Source organism: Seriola lalandi, unplaced genomic scaffold, assembly GCF_002814215.2.
Source record: "Seriola lalandi dorsalis isolate HSWRI2012SDOR001 ecotype SW California unplaced genomic scaffold, Sedor1 jcf7180002054861, whole genome shotgun sequence".
Taxonomy (NCBI): Eukaryota; Metazoa; Chordata; class Actinopteri; order Carangiformes; family Carangidae; genus Seriola; species Seriola lalandi.
The window spans coordinates 3348279-3370307 of record NW_019525414.1 but is presented as its reverse complement, the minus strand read 5'-3'; the positions used below and the strand labels follow the sequence as shown (position 1 = coordinate 3370307).

At 40.6% G+C, this 22029-nt stretch overlaps 3 protein-coding genes across 5 annotated transcripts; 1 reads left to right on the top strand and 2 right to left on the bottom strand.

Annotated features, from left to right (window-relative positions):
* Positions 1–361: 361 nt before the first annotated feature.
* On the bottom strand, positions 362–4392 carry LOC147817896 (uncharacterized). Its single transcript, XM_087179697.1, has 2 exons — positions 3194–4392; positions 362–905 (listed from the first exon to the last, which is right to left on the bottom strand). Exon 1 carries the CDS (start codon positions 4390–4392, stop codon positions 3388–3390), a length of 1005 nt encoding a protein of 334 aa, XP_087035823.1. The 3' UTR covers positions 362–905; positions 3194–3387.
* A 3880-nt stretch (positions 4393–8272) lies between these two features.
* On the bottom strand, positions 8273–15314 carry tardbpa (TAR DNA binding protein a). 3 transcript variants are annotated; one of them, XR_002761879.2, is made up of 7 exons: positions 14571–15314; positions 14066–14229; positions 13808–13948; positions 11020–11190; positions 10627–10711; positions 9663–9809; positions 8273–8889 (listed from the first exon to the last, which is right to left on the bottom strand). XR_002761879.2 is itself a non-coding variant. In XM_023427497.2 (6 exons), the coding sequence occupies exons 2-6, from the start codon at positions 14809–14811 to the stop codon at positions 10238–10240; spliced, it is 1191 nt and encodes a 396-aa protein (XP_023283265.1). In that variant the 5' UTR covers positions 14812–14934; positions 15028–15314; the 3' UTR covers positions 8962–10237. The 3 variants fall into 3 exon arrangements, 2 of the variants coding, with proteins under 2 accessions (XP_023283265.1, XP_023283264.1); XM_023427497.2 differs by lacking the exon at positions 8273–8889 and having other exon boundaries at positions 8962–10711; positions 14571–14934; positions 15028–15314; XM_023427496.2 differs by lacking the exon at positions 8273–8889 and having other exon boundaries at positions 8962–10711.
* Positions 15315–16046: 732 nt separating this feature from the next.
* ciroz (ciliated left-right organizer protein containing ZP-N domains) lies at positions 16047–21790 on the top strand. Its single transcript, XM_023427734.2, is given in 12 exon segments — positions 16047–16361; positions 16448–16530; positions 16617–16718; positions 16809–16933; positions 17045–17188; positions 17319–17357; positions 17497–17634; positions 18586–18670; positions 19325–19521; positions 19655–19772; positions 20627–21009; positions 21011–21790. Coding segments are annotated over 12 exon segments (1503 nt in total). The 5' UTR covers positions 16047–16323; the 3' UTR covers positions 21062–21790.
* The last annotated feature ends 239 nt before the right edge of the window (positions 21791–22029 follow it).

Below are 22029 nucleotides of genomic sequence, written 5' to 3'. Positions count from 1 at the left end.
AAAACTCAGTTATAAAGGTAACATTTATCACAGGACTCTTACATTCATTTGTACAGTTGCTGTATTCCCCCCTCCCAACCTGAGGGTCAGGACCTCTTGAAGAGGATACAAGATAAAACTGAAGGAGGACTGATGGGACATGGAAGACAGAAAAATACTGTGTGGACAGTGTATAATATAGTGGATCATGTTACCTCTTCAAGCCTCAGTCAGCTGTTCCAATGAAACAACCTCTGAGGTTTAGGAGGGAAAAAAAAATCAGTCTGGTTAAAATGTTTGCAACTCATTGACACAGTCGACCTGTGATGAAGAATCACAAGCAGATACTGCTTCATGAGGCACCTGGTGGCCTTTGGATTAAGGTGCAAACCATGAATCACAATGTCCTCGGTTCACATCTCTTTGGGGACTTGTTGGCTGATGGATAGAGGCATAGAGCACTCCAAAGAAAACTGGGGGGGTCACCAGCTCAAAAGGTTTGGAGTCACATATAGATTATATTTGACTTGGCAACACAAACTCTGCTGTCAGAAGTGTGGATGTTCGGAAGATGAGAATAAATGTAAAAACTAATCATTTTGAGAGAAAGGTAATTAAATGTCAGAACAGAACAGATCAGTAAACTGTTGCAGCACAGAAACAGGAGTGTGTTTAAGAAGCAAATTTAAAAGAGAATCAGCTGCAGTCTGCCGCTGACATGAAGGCGCTAACAGCGCTGAGTGATGTTGCACCTGACAGGAGTGTGTCACAGCTGTTATCACACCTGCTGTTAAACAGTAAATAAAACCTCACCTCAGTGCACCTGTGCTGAGATAGCCTTGGCGTCGACATCTACAGCGAGCTTCCACCGTGTGGGAATATTTCGAAGACCTCCTTGTTTGACTCGTCATGTCAGAGCTTTGATCCTGAAGGGGAACACAGCAGAACAAACAGTATATACACACTGTCATTCATAGTCCTAACTACATACATACACTCAGGCTGAGGTTCACCAGCGTCGGCCCTCACACAGCTCATCCTCCAAATGACTCAGTTATATGAATTCATCCTGATGGTTAATGAAAACCGAACGTCCGTGTTCCTGTCCTTTTTCTCTGATACTTAATGAATCTGGAGGACACACAGAACATTCTCTACAATTAGAGGCCTTGTATTCTTAATGAGGCCTGATGTCAAATGCAGGTTGTGTTGGAGCATAAGGGGCTATTAGGGCTGAGTGAAGGCAGTGCAGATGGAGGCTGAGTCCCCTGAATCATCTGGAGACTGAGCAAGCAGCAGAGAGTACGCCGATGCACGATGAAGCAGGAGGAAGACTGAGCCTAACGTTGCTGTTGTGCCATTTTTCTCCACTTGTTGATGACTGTCTTCACTGTGTTCCATGGTATATCTAATGCCTTGGAAACTCTTCCGTACCCTTCTCCTGACTGATACCTCTCAACAATGAGATCATTTGATGCTGTCTCTGCTCTTTGTGGACCGTGGCTTTTGCTGTAAGATGCAACTGAGTAAATGTCAGGAAAATCCACAGAACAGCTGAACTTCATTTGGGGTTAATCAGAGTCACTTTAATTGATGGCAGGTGTGTACTGGCTACTATTCAACATGAGTTGGAATGCGATTGGTTAATTCTGGACACAGGCACATCCCCAATTATAAGAGGGTATGCACACTTATGCAGCTGCATAATTTTGTTTTTGTATTCTTTATTTTCCCCCCTAAAAGATCTCAGTTTGTTTTTCTACGTCAGTACGACGTCCCCTCTCTGTCGTCTTTCTTCAGACTGATGGACTTACTGCTACCATCAGCTCTCTGTTGAGTCAAGTTCAGACTGCATTTACTCAAGGAAAGCATTTGTATAAACGCCACTGATCACTTCACTAAAATGGATCATTGTCTTACCTGTGCCTGTTGTTCCCTCTGCACAAACTAACACAGAAGAACACGTCATACGTCAACTCTTACAGTCACCAGCCCCACAAATTCTGGCGTATGAAACTACAGTCCCATCAGTGCGATTGAGGAAGCCCTTGTGAAACTTTGCATAGGAGATTTGGTGGAGAGATGTTTGTTGAAAACATGAAACATGTCAGCACACCGTACGTCCACATCCATCATACACAGAGTAACATCATGTTTGTGATCATCTGATCAATGCTTTGAAATGCAGTTTCAGAGGGTCATTATTCACCGTGGTTTTATTACCATGAGCTTCACTTTTCACATTAGTCATTTCATCCAAATGCCTATATAATGTGATCAAATGGAGATGTAGGAGATGTTGCCCATACTGAAGTGTCACAGAAAACAGTCACCCAAATCTGTCAGCAACCCTGTTTCCAGCAGCAGACAGCTGTTTTCAGTAACAAAGCTTTGACAAACCCACTGTACATATCATGCCCGGCAACAAACAGCAAGTTAGAAACTGCTGCTGGAAAGTTTAACATCTGGCAGCTAAACAGCTGGCTATTCTTCTCAGGAGTCTCACGAATATTGGACTTGCATTCCAACACCACTCCAAACAAATCCCAATGTTGCTGTGTCTGTTTGCATGTGATGTAATGTAAGATGTGTTTTCAACTTACCCTGCTGCTACTAAGTGGCCAAAAATGTGAGATCCATTCATCTTTCCTACTTAATTCTTAAATATCACAGTTTAATATTTGGTAGGTGATTGTTCAAAATATGTTTTTTGTTCTCCTCTGTGCAAGCTGGCAAGCTTAAAGGCAGAAAATGGACCTGTTCTTAAAAATATGGGAGGCCAACATCATTCCCAAACTCATATCAGTGGCTGCCCTCAAAACAAGAGTGTCCTCTCTGTTGAAGGGTATTGAAGAGAGGACTGAAGGTATTTTTCTGTAAATATAAACCTCTTCAATTCAGGAAATGATTATGACGCCTTGAGTTTGCCACTAGAACCTAAAAATATAGATAATCAAATAAGAAGTCCCCTTGTTTTGTCTTTACATGACATAACCAGTGAATGTTAAAACATATAAAAAAAATATTTGAAAAGGGATTATATATTTTTAATTATTTTTTTAATTTATTTTTATTTAAATTTTTTACAAATACTAGCTTATTGCAAATTGTTAGATGTCCGTCTCTGGTAAATGGGTTGAAATGTATCTGTGTTCATTAATAATGGGAATGAGATCTGTGAAATGAGATCTGTGGAGATGATTGGGAATTTTACCTTCAGCTGCACGTTTTTGTTTTCCTGTGGGAGGAAACCGGAGCACCCGGAGAAAACCCATTCAAACGCATGCGACTCGGTGCTGCCCTCAGGTGTTAATCGCTGGTCCTGTTGTCGTCTGACCCGCAGGTGAAGATGTCTTTCCTTCCTCAGATCAGGCACGTGGTCGCTGGATGAGAGGGGGAAAATGCCCATTAATCACTAGGTAATGTGCACTTTTCATAGAAGTAAATTAAGCCACTCTCGTGTACGTCATACGGTCTTCCTCCTGGTAAGACTGATATTTGACAATCATCAGCTCGGATAGTGACGTCATCTTTTAACAAATATGACCAGAAGTGGCCGCGGTCTGTGTTGATACCTCTGTGACAAATGACAGAGGACAGTCTGTATATCTGTGCCGTGTTTTCATCCATTGGGATTTCTATTAATTCTGATGGAGTCACGGGCTCCCTCAGGATCGACCCGTCATCAGCTGTTCGAGACAAATACAGAGTTAAAAAGTCAGGGCAGGTCCGGGCCTTTTCTATCCGTACTTCAGAGCCGCACATCGGGCATTGCGTCGGAGCGTTCATATCACGCATCAAAAGCGATAAAATTGTGTCATTTTTACCCATCGGTGGTAAAAAATAAATACTCGTGGCTGTGCATCTCCGTGGGGCAAATGTACATTGCTCACACGTGCTTGGTTCATTTATCTCAGCGGTCGTTCTCACTCCACATTGATTGAGCCAGCGCAAGAAGTGCTCCAATAAATCAAGTATATCATTGTATTGCGCCAGTCTCAGTGTCGGCACTCTGTCGCTCAGCTCTGCCAGAACCTCGTAGATTTCTGCTGTAGTGAAAACCCTCCCTGGGTTATTGAGGGCTGTTAAAAACAGACCAGCAAATTGTGGAGTTGTAGACAGTCGTGTCAAATACTCGGGGGGGCGGTGCGCTAGTGTCTCCTGCACGACCCTCATGTTCAGTACAGCCTGTAACGAAGCATTCATCCAGCAGTTATTATGCACATTGGAAAACCTGCAGACTTTGTGACAAACAGTTGCAGCCTGTGGCCCAGCTGCTGTTATTGAACCCGGCTTATCTGTGGGACTGGCAGGGGGGGCTGCCTCTGTCTCTTCCGGTGGAAAGTAATGCTCGACGAGTCTCCTGGCACCTTTAGTGACTAAAGAGCCCACAAACCAACCCAGGGCCAGCATGCTCTTTTCTTTTTTAGAATGAGTTTGAATCTGAAAAATGTGAATGGAAGAATCTGCTGCTCTTTTCGTTTCGCTTGTGGAGATTAACAGTTACAGCTGAAATGAGTGAAAACCTTTACTGAGGTGTTCTGTTAACCTTTGGTACTGATTACATTCGACTGTGACGTATAAAAGGAACAGACTGAGCAAGAGCTATGTAGTGGCGTCATAGTGACGCCTTTGTGACGTTAAACGGAGCCCGAGAAGGGACACGGAGGGAAAAAAGTCAAAGGTACTTGTTAGGTGTGAGACCTTACATAAACAGTTGTGTGGCTTTCCAAATCATTAGTAAGTTAGTAAACAAGCCTGACGGGAAACCATGTAAAATAAACTTTGCATTGCATTAACACCATTATCATATCATTTACATATCTACAAGTAAATAAACAAGTCAATGCAACCAATCAAACTTTTGTGTTATAAGGTTTGTTTCATTTGTGCTCCATGTGTTCCCATACTATTTTGACAAAACATACACAAACCACAATGCATAATTTAAATGAATTTTTCCTTAGCTTTAACTCCTTTAAAGAGTACAGCTCTACATCTGTCACAAGTTAAAGAGATAGTTGGGGTTATCTGATGTGGAGCGAGGTAGTCGTCATGCCAGTGTATTACCTGCAGTAGATTTGGATCAGTGCGCTGCCAGTTACGAGAGGAGGCCAGAAGCAGCAGCACAGAGGCAGAGCCTGCAGAAAAAAAGACCTTTTTAAACGATGCCCACTGAAACAATCCAATATCTGTTCAAATGTACGCCTCGTGTATCAAAACAAAGTGCAGTTTAGCTCTTTCTCAGCTGTAGGTGCACTTGTGCATAGGAATACAGTAGCCTACTATTCCTTCTGCTAGTGTACCGTGTTCCCTGCTGCCTCTCCTAACTGGCAGTGCTCTGATCCGAATCTACTGCATTAACACACTGACTATGCATGACTACCTCACACAACCCCACGTCAAATGACCTGAACTATCCCTTGAAATTAACATGATAAAACATGTTGACTCTGGTTTTGGCATTGATGGTGTTTCCATGGTGGTCACACAGGAGCTGAGGTCAAGGATGGAAGAAGGAACCAAATGTAAAAAACAGTGAAACAGAGAACACTGCTGAAAAGAACCATCGGCAAAACCCATAAACCCTCAGAGCAGAGGCATTGAGGTGAAGAACTTGGACTATTAAAGTTCACTAACTGCAGTACAACTTGAATTGTGAATTGAACCTGAATTCCATTTCAATATGTCAAAATGGCATATGCCACTTTATACAGGGCTAACAAAAAAACTACTTCTAATCAGTCATCACAAGTTTGTTTGTTAGGAACTTGGTCTGTAAAATATGGCCTGTTCAGTTAGTCCTCAATGGGGCACAATGTGGCTCCAAATCTGTTGGAAATATTTGCACAGATGGATAACAGAGAGACTGTTTGAGAAATTCCCTTTTGAACCTTGAGTTGGGTTGAATTTTCTCATTTTCCTTTAAACTCAGGAGGTGTTGTTTCTTTAATAACCAAAACTGTACGACTTGATAAGACTTTAACGTAATTTTTTTAAGACTTTGTTATCGGTAGTATGGCTCCTCTTATACTTCCTAACCACTGCTGTAACTGTGTTTCGGCTTGTAGCCTACTGTTGTACCCTCTCCCGTCTTTTAGAAGTCTCAAAATCTGGCTTCTTGTTTTTCCTTACCCACGTTGCATTGGGAACAAACCAGGCCAAAACTGAGAAAGCTCTGGTGTTCACAGGTTCTGTTATAACCTTGTTAATGCAGTTAGATCACTTTTGTTTCACTGAGGTTTTACTTTGGGACTCGTATTTTCAATGCGGTCTATCTAACCTGTTTGTTTGTTGATTATACATCAGGTCAAATACCCTACATTTCAACTTAAAATAATACAGTTATTGTAAGATGGTAAATTTTGAACAGGGCTGTACTCAGTTTTGTACTCAGTCAGTAATTTAGTTCAGATCAGTTCAGTTTAGTTATTTATTTGATAGGGACAATGCATTTTAACATAGTTTCAAGATAGAGTATGAAACTAATGTGTTGCAGAAAGAGTTTATAGCTATTGCTAATTCTCGACTCCTGCCTCTAGTTGGGCTTTTACATGTCTAATGTAATTAAAACAGTCAATACCAAAAACAACACAAACAGACAACACAATTTAAGCATCACAGGCTTTAAAGTTGTAAACTGGTCATTTGTGAAGCCATGTGGAGAAAACGTTGAGAAGCTGAGGACAGGAACATGACAAAATTGTGTGTGGGTACATGGAGAGGCTTAATGTGGGTAATTATACCTTTGATGTCGACTGAATCACTCATGAGTGAGGGACTATAAATCAGGCAGCAGTGGTTAAAGTCTGATCTTCAGCAGACTGAGCACGGTGGTCATCATGAGAGTGAGTCTAGTCCATTTGGTCATTTAATCTGGTGATTTCAATAAAATTTTACCTGACCACTTAAACTTAAATAGTTTCGGATAATATTTACGACAATACATACGATCAAAAGCAGCTTACAGCATCAGAAACACATACACTGTATATTCAGCATGTGTATCACTGTATTTGTGGTTACATTAGACGCTGCAGGAGGAGTAGGGGAAATCATAGCAAATGCTTTCAGGAATGATGGAGCTGCAGTTTGGGTTCATGGATCCAGAAAAGTACCTCAGTAAGAAGTCGGCAGAGAGGATGGCCTCCCGGGACAGACCACAGTGCAAGAACCTCTTCCGGAAGACCTTTTAAACCTGCTTTCAAGTGAGAGAGAGGACATTAAGTCACAATGTGTAGAGCAGCAAGCTTCAATTAAAGTTGTTATTAAAAGGTTGACTGTGGGCTATGACTGTGTGAAATGGTAACTGTTACCTTCGACCATGCAGGAAATGAATGAGCCCCACAACCATAAAATGGTAGACAAGGGTATTCCGAAGACCTGTACAATTGTTATTCTTTGATCTTCAAGTAAATTAAACCGATCGGGACTTGATCAAAGTGTATAATCTAGCTCAGAATGAAAATTCAGGTTATTACTAGGTTACATTTTTTTTGTTGTTTCTCCATAATTTTGAATTTGGCTCTCTAATTATTTCATTTGGTGTGACAGAGAATGTCACACAGCTCTTCTGAATGGAAATTCATACCAATACTTCCATACCAAAAATAGGATTTTCCATTGCTGACTATTTAAAAAAGCCTCCCCCTTTTTCCCAAAAACCGTGTGCACTTGCAGGCCAATGAAATTATGTCACGATTTACACCATTTGCTACATTATTAGTATTTTTTTTTCATAATATCTGTAGTTGATGACATCCAGCAGGGATGTACTTTAGGGTTTGTGTTGCAGACTGTTCTCCAAACTTCCTCCATCTCTGGGCATCGCAAAGGATTTTTTTTGTTTCTTTGTTTGTTTTTAACTAAGTTAGTTTCAGGAGTTGCTAAGTATCCATTTCAATTCTTCATATTCCTAAATGGGTGTAAAAACGAATCTCCACAAGGACAGGAAGACACAAAGACTCTCACAAGCCTTCACAGTCTAAAGCAAGGATTAAATTTCAATACAGAAAAAGTGACTTATTGTCCCACAAATTCCTACAAAATGGCACAGCAGCACCGCCAGCAGGCAGAACAATACAGCTACACTCACCAACCAGCCAGCATCAACACTACAAAGTGCAGGACACTTTTTTTTTTAGCTCATTTTATGACAATCGAAGCTTCCATCGAATTAAAGATATGAAAAATTTTAAAAATAAGAGCTACAGGCTGAGCTCGGTAAAACAAACAAAAACAAAAAACAAAACAAAAAAACTTAGATTAATCTAAATTGAGAGACAACAGATGATTAAAAACTCAAAACCTTTATTTTACACCGCAATACTAAAATCTTTCAATATACAAAGTTGCTGGCATGTTCAGTCAGTTGTTTAAGTCCCTTTGAAAATCAGTCAGCTCATACATTTCAACCACTTTACAATCAAGGTAAACGAAATAACAAGAACACTTCCTGCCTTGTTGAAATAATTTTTGACGACATTGAAAAGAAACCTACTAGTTAATACTTCAGTGAGATATCAGTAACTGCTATGAGGACAGAGAATAAAGTATTTACTGACAGAAATACATGCTTTAGATTTAAGGCAGGCTTTGGGTTTCACAAGTCTGGAGAGAGAATAAGTATGACCACTGCCAATCTGCAGGTGTGACTTTGGTCCTATTTGTGACATTTGTAGGTATAAACTACCCTAGCCCAATTGAGTGTGGTCCACTCTAAATTTCAATAAGGGATGGTCCAAGGTTTCTTGCTAGTGAGGTGAAGAAGATCCTTTTCAGGATTTGGGCAGTCGTGCAGCAATTTCATTGTTGGTTTGCAGCGGCCCACCCACCAAAGTCTTCAGCTTCTCCATTACTGACTCCAACCTGGATTCAGACGAAAACCTGGGCTGCCCGTGTCCGAGGTCCCTATACATGTGAATTAAAGTGTTGGCAGTTCAATTAATGTAAAGTCAAAAATAAGCCACTGTCAAGAGGGTATTATACCTAGTCAAATTCAGTTTTATTTCAGACTTCCCTTTGATTCACAAAACATAGAAAATGCATTCGTAACCACTTCAAACACAAACTTTCAATGGGAACTTGTCAAACATTCACCACATCAACCTCTGAGCTCACTTGCAAACTTCAACACACTTTCAGTGTTTTCCCCCCCACACAGACTTCACTAGCACAAAGTCACATTTTCACACAGAGAGGGTGGTAACAAGGAGAAAATAAAACACGCAACCAGACACAGCATTCACATCAAATCAGACAGCAAGAGAAAGCTATGAAAGGATACAAATACTCATTGCACTTGACATTTCACTGTGTTTAAAGAATTAAGGTTGATAGAAAACAATGAGAAAAAGCAGAGACCTTAAGGATCTCGAGACGCAATAAATGTCCTTTTGATGGCCATTAGGAACACACTCGTACTTGCTTCTTCCTCTCACACTCGCACAAAGCCACAGGTTCTTCTCAACTCTCGCATTTGTCTCTTTTAAAAAAAAAAAAAAAAAAAAAAAAAAAACTTTGCACAAACAGTCCTTCTCACACTTGCTTTCTTTCATTTTACGCTCCCGTTCGCTCACTCTCACACGGTCCAACACAAATCCCACTCATTGATCTTGAAAAGCGACAAGAGCAGACAAGATTTCTATATCCATAAAAAGGGGAGAGGAAAAAAGAACACCCACCGTCTAACACAGTATATGCAGAGTGAAGCTGTGTTCTTTGATGACAAAGCATTTACACATGGGAAGAGGGGAACTGATACTGAGATCTGTCGAACATTGCTGCCAATGAGGCGCTTCCTCCCGGGAAATTGGGAAAGAGTTGGTGAACTGCAGAAGAGATTTTCATGAAGGCGTTTCCAAAAGATATCAAACAAAAACAAACAAAAAGATGCAATCAAATGCACATATACAACTTACAGATATATAATTATATCAAACCCATTTTACAAGGGGCTGAGGAGCTCTTGAGATACTCGTGCATGTTTATAAATACTTATCTCGCATGCACAATCATCTCTGTGACATTTTCTCAAAAACAAAAAAGGTAGTGTGGCAGTTTCATCTAACAAACTAAACTTTTCACCCATTCAGTGCATGACTACATCATCAGTCACATGCAAGTACAAATTTTCTCTTTAACAAAATAAAAGGCAGTGTATTTTTAAATAATTGGAAAAAAGATATAAGCAGTTCCCCTCTATAGGTATACTTACCAGATTAGCCTAATAGCAAAAAAAGGGTCAACTTGAAACTATCTACATTCCCCAACTAGAAGACTTAGACTCCATAGATGTGCCAAAGCCAGAGCTGAAGCCACTGTTTGAGGCGGTGTTAGTGCCTGCAGCCCAGCCGAGGCTAGCTGAGCTAGGGCTGCTGTAACTGGTGCTGGCAGAGCTATACGTCTGGTCTCGGGTAGTAGTGGCTGTGCCTGCTGTTGTGGTCAGACCCTGCTGGTTAGCCAGCATGCCCATCATTCCCCAACTGCTCTGCAGAGCTGCCTGGGCAGCAGCCACCATTGCCGGGTTAAGACCGAGAGCCCCAAAGTTAACCCCACTGCTACCACTGCCTAGCCCACCACGATTACTGCCATAGCCCTGACTGAACCCACCAGCCCCAAACCGCCCACGATCCATCATTTGCCTACTATTATTGTGTTTGGGCTCTGCATTGGAGATGTGCACGCTGACACCCTTGATGATCAAGTCCTCTCCACATAGGGCTTGGGCAACCTGAGAAATAAGTGACGAGAAGATTACTGTTATCACATGCACTTATTATATACCTCAACCTTAATCTGGTGATGTTAAGTCATCATATCTGCCACTTGCAGTGCAATACCCCCTTTTAATACTGTTTATACTCTTTTTTATTCATATACCATATTTCTATGCTTGTAATTTGTAATATTTTAACACAGTAAGACTGATGCACCTGCCTTGTAGTTTTGTAATTTACAATTTAGAACATAGTAAGTACATCAGCTTGTAATTATGACATCTACTAATACTCAAACTCTGCCATTCATGATGAATCTCACCTGGTCATCTGCAAATGTGACAAATGCAAAAGCCCGGAAAGGTTTGGGGATGAAGACATCAGTGACTTCACCATACTGCATGAAGTACTGCCTCAGGTCATCAGTTGTCATGTCCTCTGTACAACGGCCAACAAAGATTTTACGGCTCCGCATTGGCTCATCAGGACACGCCTGAGAGGACAAAGAGACACAGCCATAAATCAAATCTGTGACATAAATAAAGGTTAAAAAAACTAGAGCAGATGACTTCATCCATTGCAATCCAGTGAATGTATCATTTAAAAAAAAAAGTGAATTAGGAGGAAGAATAGAAGACAAAGCTTTTTTTTGTCTTTGCACAGCTGTACAACAAAATCTGTAAAGATCTAAGAGGCAGACTCCCACCACACTGTCATCTACAACAAATGGTATTTGTGTTGTTGGTGGGTGGGAAGTTGTGTGTTTAGAGTGAGTAGAGAAGAGGACTCAGCCCACAGCCCTGTGGAGCTCCAGTGCTGATTGTCAGGGTTGGGGAAAGATTTGCTCCCAGCCTGACAGTCTGTGGACAATTGTTACAAAGTCTTCCATATGCATGTGTGCTGGCTGACACCTCGGTCAAGCAGTTTGCCATTCTACTGGGGGATGATTGTATCGAGTTAAAGTCCACAAACAACATCCTCTCGTATGTTCCCGGGTGCTCCAGATGGGTCATTGCAGTATGGAGGGCTGTGTTGATCTGTTGTCTCAGTAGGCAAATTGGTGTTGGTCCAAAGTGGATTGAAACAAAAAGGACCAGCCTCTCAAAACACTTCATTAAAGAGGAGGTGAGAGGCACAGGTCTGTAGTCATTGAGGCTTCTGATAGATGTTCTCTTTGCGACTGGCACAAGTCGCAGACTTAAAGCCTTTGCAGACAGTGCATATTGACAAGGAGAGGTTAAAGATGTTGCTGAGAACCTCTGCCAACTGATCTGCACGGTCTCTGAGTGCCATCCCTGGAATAGCGGCTGGGCTGGCAGCATTCCTGTGGTGCACACTACAGAGCATTCTCCTGAATTACCAGTGGCTGGTAGCAGTGCAGTCCCTGTCTGTGCCTTATATACCTCATTGACCTCAAAGTGTGTGAAAAAGTGGTTGAGTTCTTCAGCTAGCAAGATGCTGCTGCTGCTGGTGGTGGTGGGGTCTTTGCGGCCTTTGCAGTCTGTGAGGTACTGAAAGCCTTGCCATACACACTGAGGGTCCCCATCACTGAAGTGTCTTTCAGTTTTTCTGATTGTAACCTGCCTTTGCCTCCTTGATGGCTCTCTTCAGGTTGGATCTGGTGACACTGTATAGCTCCAGAACCTGGAGACTGTGTTGTCGCTAAGGAGAAGCTTGATGTCCCTTCTCATCCATGGTTTATTATTTGGAAAGCATCTGATATGTTGTCAACAGTGATATTATCAATACCGTTCTGTACGTTAAACAGGACAGTGGATGTATAGTTGTGTTGTGCAAATAAATCCCAACGAGTATGCTCAAAGCAGTCCTAAAGTTGAGTGGACGCCCCCTTAGGCCAAGGCTAATATCCATAACCTACGTTTTCATTTGAAAACAGCATTTTCAAATGAAAACTATCTCTGTCCAGACTACCGTTTTAGCTCTTTTTCAGAAAAGATCTGTCTATACTATCCCACCTGAAAACACATACATACCTGAGCAATCACATACACTGGGCATGAGCAAGCTGGTGTAAACAGGAAGCAGATTGTCTACTCTGCAGTTGATTAGTTGCAAAAAATACTATGAACGAGGAACAGCAAAGACAGCTGCCGTGTTAAAATGCAGAATTTAACTCAACAGCTGCTAACGAAGACAGCAAGGTCAGTAACACTTGTATTTCATTATCATGTTGTATTCACCACTGGTAGTCGAGGCTGATGAGACCCAATCAGGGAGCGACCGTGGGTGTCTACGTCACGGTTTCCAAAGGTCTCCGTTTTTGCCTATCCAGACGACAACGCAAACCCCGGAGCTTTCAAACTAAAACTGGGCCAGCAGCGTTTCTGTCTTATGCAATGTATTATCCTCCATATTATTTAATGATTGTTTGTAATTTTGTCATCACGGTTTAACATTACTTGTAAATACAAAAACCAACCATCCTCAAAACTGCAGACTGAGATGTTCCAATCAAAAAAAACTAAATAGAATTACTGGCTTGCAGATGTATGCGTCCACCAAACAGTAAAGTTGCAAATATGGTCACAAAATGGTTCTCCCCTTCCTGAGGTACAGCATGGAATAATGGCCAGAAGTGCTTTTGCTTAAAATGATGTCACAGTGAAGTTGACCTTGACCATTTGGATATAAAATGTCATCACTTCATAATTTTATCCAATCAGACATTTGTGTTGAATTGTGACATAATTTGACCTTTGACCATCAAATCACCTAATCAGTTCATCCTTGAGTCCAAGTGAATGTTCTTGCCAAATCAAATTCCTTCAAGGCAGTCTTAAGATATCACATTCAAGAGGCCAAAAACATGTTTTGTGAGGTCACAGCGAACTTGACCTTTGACCACCAAAATCTAATCAGTTCATCCTTGAGGCTAAATGAAGGTGGACAGACTGATAACCCAAAAACATAATTCCTCCTGTTCCTGGCGAGGAGACATAAAATGAATTCAGCATTCACCATGTATGGTCAAACAGGAATCGAACATATAACTCCAGGTGCCCATCAAAACCTCATCGACTGATACATGATGATGTAAGTCATGATGTTCCTGACCATTCTCTGTGCTCAAGAAATGGTGCTTAACTTACCTTTGAGTTTGGAAGTTTGCAATCACACCATCTTCCATCAATCATGTGTCTCTGAGCAATGACTTTGGTTTGCGTCTCATAGTCAGTGAACCGGACAAACCCAAAACCTTTTGAGTTGCCAGTTTTTGCGTCTCTCTTGACCTGCAGTGAACACAGAGGAAAACGAGAAATCCAAAACATATTCTTATTACACTCGAGGTCCAGCAAAGAAATATTGACGAAAAAGAAAATATTCACAGCCGTGTGAGATGTCACTACCTGCACCATGATGACCTCCCCAAAAGTACTGAAATAATCTTTCAGGTCTTGTTCCGTTGTTTTCCATGGCAGCCCGAGGACAATGAGATCTGATGTCTTCTGAAAGCCCCTCTTGACTTTCACAGCTGAGGCAGCATCTATTTCATCCATCTTCCTTTTGTTATCTGTGAAGGATAAAAATAAATTTAATTTCATCAGTAAAATTGAGTATATCATTCTAAAACCATGGGCAATAATATGCTGGCATAACAGCCTCCACTCTTCGGTGAAGGCTTTTCACAAGACTTTTAGAACCTAGCTGCAGGGATTTGCTCCCATTCAGCCACAAGAATATTGACGATTGGTGATAAGGCCTGGCTAGTTGCTCCGGGCCATTCCAAAGGTGTAGGATGTTGTTGAGGCATAAATGTAGTCTAACAAAACTACATTTATGTAGTTCGCCATATACTGTAGCTCCAATAGTAACTGGAAAAACTCAAGTTATTTACACCAACACCCGCCTCACCTTTGGGATAATTGACGACGTAAACCAGATTTCCCCAGTCGTTCTCCGGTGCATGCAGGACACCTTCCACAAGCCGGACTCCCCTCATGCACTGGGACTCCGGGTTCCTGTACCGCAGACCACACGCCCCTGGAAACTGTGCTGCTACCGACGACAGCAAAACAGTCCCATCGTCCTCCGAGGGGATCTCCATGGGCTCCTCGTTTTCATCCTCAGCTACACGGATGTACAGCTCCGACATGGTCTCTGAGACGCTGAGCTCTGGTCCAGGAGGAATCACTGATAGAGCTCGAGTTATTAGTAAACACTGGGATGATGCACACGAGTTTGAACGTCGATCCTCGCTCAAGTTTACCGCTGCTAACTGAGTGAATACAAGAATAGACAAGAGTGAAATACAAGAGCAATCAAACGCAGACAGGCAAACTGTGTGAAACCAGACTCCCAACTCTCTCACATTCAATAGCTGGCGGCCATGAGAGCTGAATGTTTTCTTTCCCTCTGACGGCACGCGTAAACAAGTTAGCTAACCGAGCTAACAAGCTAGCAAACTCAAGGCAGCTTCAAAAATGAATGACCATCTAGTTTAGCGACGTGTCAACAAATAGACGAGCCCCCTGCTTGTCTGCGAACGCGTTGCCAAAAATTGTGCCCAAGTAAAAACATCGACAAGTTATCTTATTCTAAACTGAAGCACAAAATCGTCAAACCAAAGCGGCTACCCTCACTAACCTCAAAGCTTGCTAACAAAATGGCTGCTCACCTTGTAAAGATGACATCATCGAGTTGGGAGGGCACACTCTTGACTTTTGTAGGGATGCCAAAAATAAAAATGAAAAACTTTTAGCTAAAACTATGGCTTCAGATCACCAGTTGTCGCTTAATTTTTTTATAAACTTGACTTAAATGCTATTTGGTTAACATTATTAATCTTGTCGTGTTGTATGACCTGCAATAGGCACAGTTTAAAGCTCCGGGTGTACCCCTTTGAAGTATAACCATAAAGATTCACCATGAAAACCCAAACAAAAGGTGCGCACTGAAAAATAATTTTGTAACTATGTATCGTGTGAAAAAATGTTTTCCCCATAATATATGAGTTTGTTTTTTGTTTTATTCGTTTATGGATAACATTTCAGATACTTGAATACGCTATAATTATAATAAAATGTGTTTATGATATGTATAATTCGGCCTAAAATGATATTTAGCTAGTAATATAGTTATAGCTAAATTTACATACAACTCGTCTTCAAGCTATTCCAACCTTATTTTTTAGATTAAAATTTGGGGTGTATAAAATGATATAAGAAATCTAAAATAGGAAAAAAAAAACCCATCAAAGACAGTTTGATTTGAACACATCTCCATTTTTCTCAGTGCAAACATCATAATAATGAAGAGCTGCAAAAATATATGTGATGCTGTGGCATATCATTATTATAAAGCAACTTAAGATGAAATAATAGGAGAACAGGATGTTAATTGTTAATTCACAATAGATCATCATCACAGATTATTTAATGACAAAAAGTTTTCAAGTTAGCAGGTCTACAGCTGCTTTAAAACCTGTTTTTCACACATGCTGAAGACAGTGATCATTGTTTGTGTCTCTTTTGTTACTTGCTTTTAACATGACAGAGTAAACACACCTGTGTTTTTTTCTCCTCCCCAGTGAAATCAGCCCCCGCAACTTACCTATAAATAGGCCGGGATCAGACTGCCTGCTGATGTTTTCATCTGTGGAAGTGCCATGGATTGGGTACGATTTGGCATCCTTCTAAGAATGATGTGAGTGACATAAAGTTGTACAGAAATTGACTTTAACTATTCACCATCTTCAAAATATAAACTTGATTCTACATTCTTTTCTGCAGTGTTTTACAGTGTTTTATCACGAGGAATGTGTTGTCAATTCAGAAAAGAGAATGGGTTGATACTCCAACAGCAAAATCAACAGGTAAAACTTTATTCTATGATAACTGCAGATGTTTACAATGCTTTCACATGGTATCTGAGGAAAATTGTAATTTTGTACTTTTTCAGAGGGAGATGTGACTTGTTTTTCTGAATACATGGAGGTGTGGATTCACAGTGCGAGAATCGAAGGGTTGGCAGTCTGGCTCTCTAGGGCCTTACAAGTCCAAGGTAATTGTTTCTGACCCATCAAGTGGCAAAATATTGATATAAATATGAGAATGAGTACTTTGCCTCAGAATTGCCTTTTCTTTCCATAAGTCAACATTGCATCTCTGGATCACCTAAACCTCCAGCTGTCTGCCTGTGGATTCTCACTGCACAAAGGCCCTGACAAGAACTTCATTTTTAGAGTCAGTTACACTGGATGTTTTGTCCAGCAACTGGTATGTCACTCGTTTAAGAACTATCTAATCCATATATACAGACATTGACATTCAACCTTTGTCACCACGGCTCGGTGGTGACAAATCTCTGATTGTATTATAACTATTCAGCATAACTTCCACGTGCTTACACTGAATTTGATGAAGAGGATAAATCGATTCGGAGGCAGACGCCACAGTTTCATAATGACGTGCCCCGTGGTTTCTGTACTGCCCACCAGAGAGCAAGTCCAGTGTGACCCCGAGTATATTCAGGTAAATGCTCAGTGGTGTTCATCACACATACATTTCACATTTCACTGTTTTCATTTGGCATTTAGCCACATTTCAACAAAGTTTGTTTGGGTTGCTTTCTAATTCTGATAGGATTTCTGTATGTCTTAAGGTGATCAGACAAGTTCCCCATGACAACTGGAATAATGAGGTAGTAATTCATTTAATTCTTATAAATGTTCTCAAATACATTTGTATATGTGTATGGATAAGAGAGGGAGAGAGGCAAAAAAAAGAACAAATCTGTCTTTGACTGTTTTTGTGTTTGCATGCTTGGTTTTGCGTCACAGTTGCAGTGGTCACTGTCTTTGAGCGATCACCTCATTGTAGCTCTGGAGGATGCCAGCCTGATCCAGATGGACATTGACATGAACGGACCAGATATTACAATCCATGGCAGGAGGAAGGAGATTTTGAGCCCTATGAAGGTAAGGAAGCTTACGCATCATACTGCCGCCTGGTGACCATTGGCAACATTACAAATTAAATTCACTAAATTATTTCTGACTGTCATTTTTGTTAACACAGGCAGGGGTGGACAGTAACTAAGTACATTTACTTGAGTGCTGTACTTAAGTATATTTTTCTTTTTTTTTTAGTATCTTCAGTATCTTTACTAAAAAGCTTTTTTAAAAAAAAAAAAAAAAAATATTGTACTTCTGACTCCACTACATTTCTATGAAGTACTCTTACTTTGTATTATGACTTTAGTCTGAGGAATGAATTTTATTTTATTTTGAAAATGTGATAGACCATAAACTGTGTGCATCACAGGAAAAAAAACAATCACAGCCAACTCCTCCACTGTCAGTCATGTTTTACAGTAGCAGTTTACAGTTGGCAGTAGCCTAACGATGGCGATGTTAGATGAAGATGAGGCAGAGGATTCTTCACCAGAGACTGAGAGAGTCTGATCTTAAGTCCATGTTTGAAATTTCACAAATAAAGATTCCTCTCATTCTAAATATTTGCTGTTTACCACGACCAAACTTCCTCACTGCATCAAAAAAAAAGGGAAAAACAAAAAAAGAAATACATCAACGACAATAGCTGTCCTTTTGTTGATTCGATTGTCTTTTAATAGCAATTTCTATTGGCTTTGAAGTATATCCTACAAGTGTGATACTGTATTCCACAGGTTCTACAGTCAGTTGTTTCAGAGTCATTAGGTTTCTATAAATCCACTGGGGAACAATACAACTATGCATTGACATTCAAAACTTTCCTTTTGAATACTAAAGTATTTTTAAAAAGCAAGTACTCCAGTCCTTTAACTTGACTAAACAATTTTCACTTGAATTGGTGTCATATTTGACCAGCAGTGTCTGTACTTTGACTCAAGTAATGAGGTTGTGTACTTTGTCCAACTCTGAACACAGGTAATGGAAACTGATGGGGAATTCTTGGCCTTGAAGCTGGTCAGTGGTCAGTATGCCTACAGTATGGAAGCTGTGTGTCCAAAGGGTGGGTGTCAAGCAGAGAATCAGAACTGGAAGTTATTTCCCTTTGCCACATCATCGTGGCAAACGTTGTTTATGTTAATCCCAGTTAGAAGTGGAAGAAGGACTCAGATCCTTTTAGATTAAATAAAAGTACCACAGCTCTATAGCAATGTAAAACTACTCAACTATAAGTTAAAGTTCTGCATTCAAACTCTTACAGCAAAATGCTCTTAAAGTATCAAATGTAGAATTTTACAGTTTTATTATTGTGGTGAAACTGCAGCTACTTTTAACTACTTTATATGAAGCGACATAGTTTAGTCCAGTGGTTCCCAACCTTTTGGTTGGGCCCCCCCCCCCCCAAGGGTCAAGAGATAAATCTGAGGGGATCATCAGCTGCTTAATAAGGATGGTAAAGAATAAAAACCAAAGTTCTGCTACACAAAATTGTATTTAGTATTGGAATTTTGAATGTTGCATAATATTTTACCTCTTTGGAAAATATTGTAGCTGATATTTGAATGAAACCATCAGAAAAGTTTAGAGGTGGCAGTAGGCAAATGAAAATTCCTACATACAAGTACCTCAAAGTTTTTCTCAAGTACAGTGATAGAGTAAATGTACTTAGTTACTCTCCACCACTGATCTGAGTAAAACATTTTATCCCTGATTTTAGTGACAACATCCACAGCAGAGGAGACTGTGCTGCACATTTTCAAACGACGCATGGGCTTGACCAAACGAGGCAGCTCTGACAACGAAGGCCTGACAGTCAGCGATGTGGCGGTGAACCAGACGGATAATTTCACTGTGCATGAGACAAGTGAATTTGTGTCACTGATCATTCCTACAACCCAAATACTGCAGACCAAGGTTGGTTCTGAAACACATTTACTTTTACATTTCCCGTGTCCATTTGGTGTCTTATAGTTGGTCCAGTTTATGACATGTCTTTCCCCATAAGGATTCATTACAGTGTAAAACATAAACCAGATTTGTTTTACAGACCTGCGCAGACAGCAAACTACTCCTGCAGTCATTCTACAGGGTGGATGTTGTGCTCACCTTCAAAGAGACAAATCACAAAATGCATTGGACCATGGAGAACACACTGCCATGCACAGGTGAGTGTTCTGCTGATGAGCACAGTAAAACTAAAGTGGTGATTAATTATTGGATGATATTTTGACCACTAGCTATTGCAAGGCTTTTTACTGTAGTCACACCAGGCACTTAATTTTGTTTGTCGCTCAGTCAGTCACTTAATCTTTCAACTTTAGCACCCTTCATACAGTTTAAAGTGAGACAGAGGTAAATGTAAAAGTGAAATATATACGGTAAGAAATTCAAATGGTTACAATAAACAACTAAATATACATTCTGAGCTTACATCCCAAAGACATGGGGGTTTTCATCTTTTAAGTGCATTTTCTATGTTGAAATATAGCAGTAACATCTACCTCTTCTAGGAATATGCAAATATTGTTCATTTCAAAAACTGCTGATACGAGATGTCTTCACTTCACCAAAAAAATCAATTTCCACATCACACTTGTGTGAGTTCTTCACTTGTAAGTCGCTTTGGATAAAAGCGTCTCAGTAATGTAAATGTAAGTTGGATGCTTGTCTATGGTTGGTTTCTAGTTGTGATGTCACAAAATCCCGCTCATTCATACACATCTTAAACAAACGGCCTTCTAGTGTCAAACTCTAAATCACTGTGGACAGTGAAGCTCAAACATTCAAGAGGAGTAACAATAAGAAAAGCTGTGTTGAGTAGAGGGGGACTTTAACTAGCGATTCAAGTTGGTGCAATAATAATAATAATAATAAAACAGGAATGCATTCGTTTATGGAGTTGCTACAGGGAAGCTGAGATAGATTTTGTGAGTGTTGCTATGGGGAAAGTTTGTAAAATTGTGCAGTTCATAGATCATAAATATCAATTTGGATTTTAATTAATGTCACCTTTACTAAGACTATGGACTCACTGCTGCGTCATACATCACATCCTCTCCTGGTGCAAACATCACGGCCCTGCCCATGCTCAACTTTAAGAGTGAGAATTTCACTACAGAGCAAGTGTGGTTGGACCACTCTGCCGTCCCCGTGGGGAAACCGAACAACAGATCTCCATCCGAAGAGATGACGGCAGAATTTTCCGCCGTCAGTTCACCTCACACACAGACAGAGGGCAGCAGTTTCAATTCCCACGTTGAGAAGATGTCAGAGATTCAAAGTGGGAATTCATCTTCTGGGTTTGATGGCGACACCGTCACTTCCAGCGGTGCGACTGTGACGGACTTGCCTTTCAACACAACGGTTGAAAATGAACAAGAATACCAGCAATTCAACTCAACCAGGGGGGAATAAAGACCAGCAGAAGCAGATAAAACTGAAGTGGATGTTTTAGGTTTAGAAACCTGACACGTGATCACCAGTCAGCTATTTCAATATTCCACTTGCTTTACGGCCTTTTGATTCACTCCTTTTGTTTTAATTCCAGTTGGTGCCATGTGTTACATGTCTGTTTGCTGTCTTGTAAGGTGATGCTGTGGTCAGTCAGTGCTGTGCAGGGTTGATTATACAAGCAGAAATACAGCCAGCCGTTGCCCGAGGGTGGACATTATCCAGACACAGACACGGACACATAAGGCAGGCGTTGAATAAACATGTCTCTACCCGAGCAGCACAACGGGCTGATGAAGAGAAGACCCTGCAGTTGTTACAGGCAATGCCACCTTCCAGAGAAGCCCTGTGTCATAGAAACTCACAAAGAATTGATTTTTAAAGTCACACCATGTGTTCTTGGCAAAGATGGATCTCATATTTTCAGTAGTTTTATGTTTCTTAGGTTGAACTTGATGCTTTACAAATGTGTTTTTTCCTCTGTAAAGGAAAACAAGTTTCTCACTAAAGTGTATTTCATCTGCAGTGGTGTTGCTTTGTGTATCTTTGCTGTAGTATGCTGTGTCAACAGGAGAGGGCACTATTGAATATGTTTTCAGAAAACTCCTGATGGGCCGGCAGCCTGCCTCCTCTCCAAATGATCAAGGTTTAAAGGTTTTTGCATTGAACTTATATCAAATCTTTGTTGCTTTTTTGGTCTCCATTAACAATTGAGCTGTATGCTTAGTTATGAAATGCAAATAAATAATATAAATATGCAAAATGCAGTGGAAGGGGAAGTTCACTTTAATTTGACAGGCATTTTTGCCAGTGTATTCAATTAGTTGCTTTAAATATTACAACCTTAAATATATTCAGCATGAAATTACAAGTATGGACCAGATTCAGTGTAAAATCACTGAAGATGTTTCACTTTTGTTTCCTCCCCCTCTTTTTTCACCTTTGTTATTGTGACCTCTTGGTATGCACCAA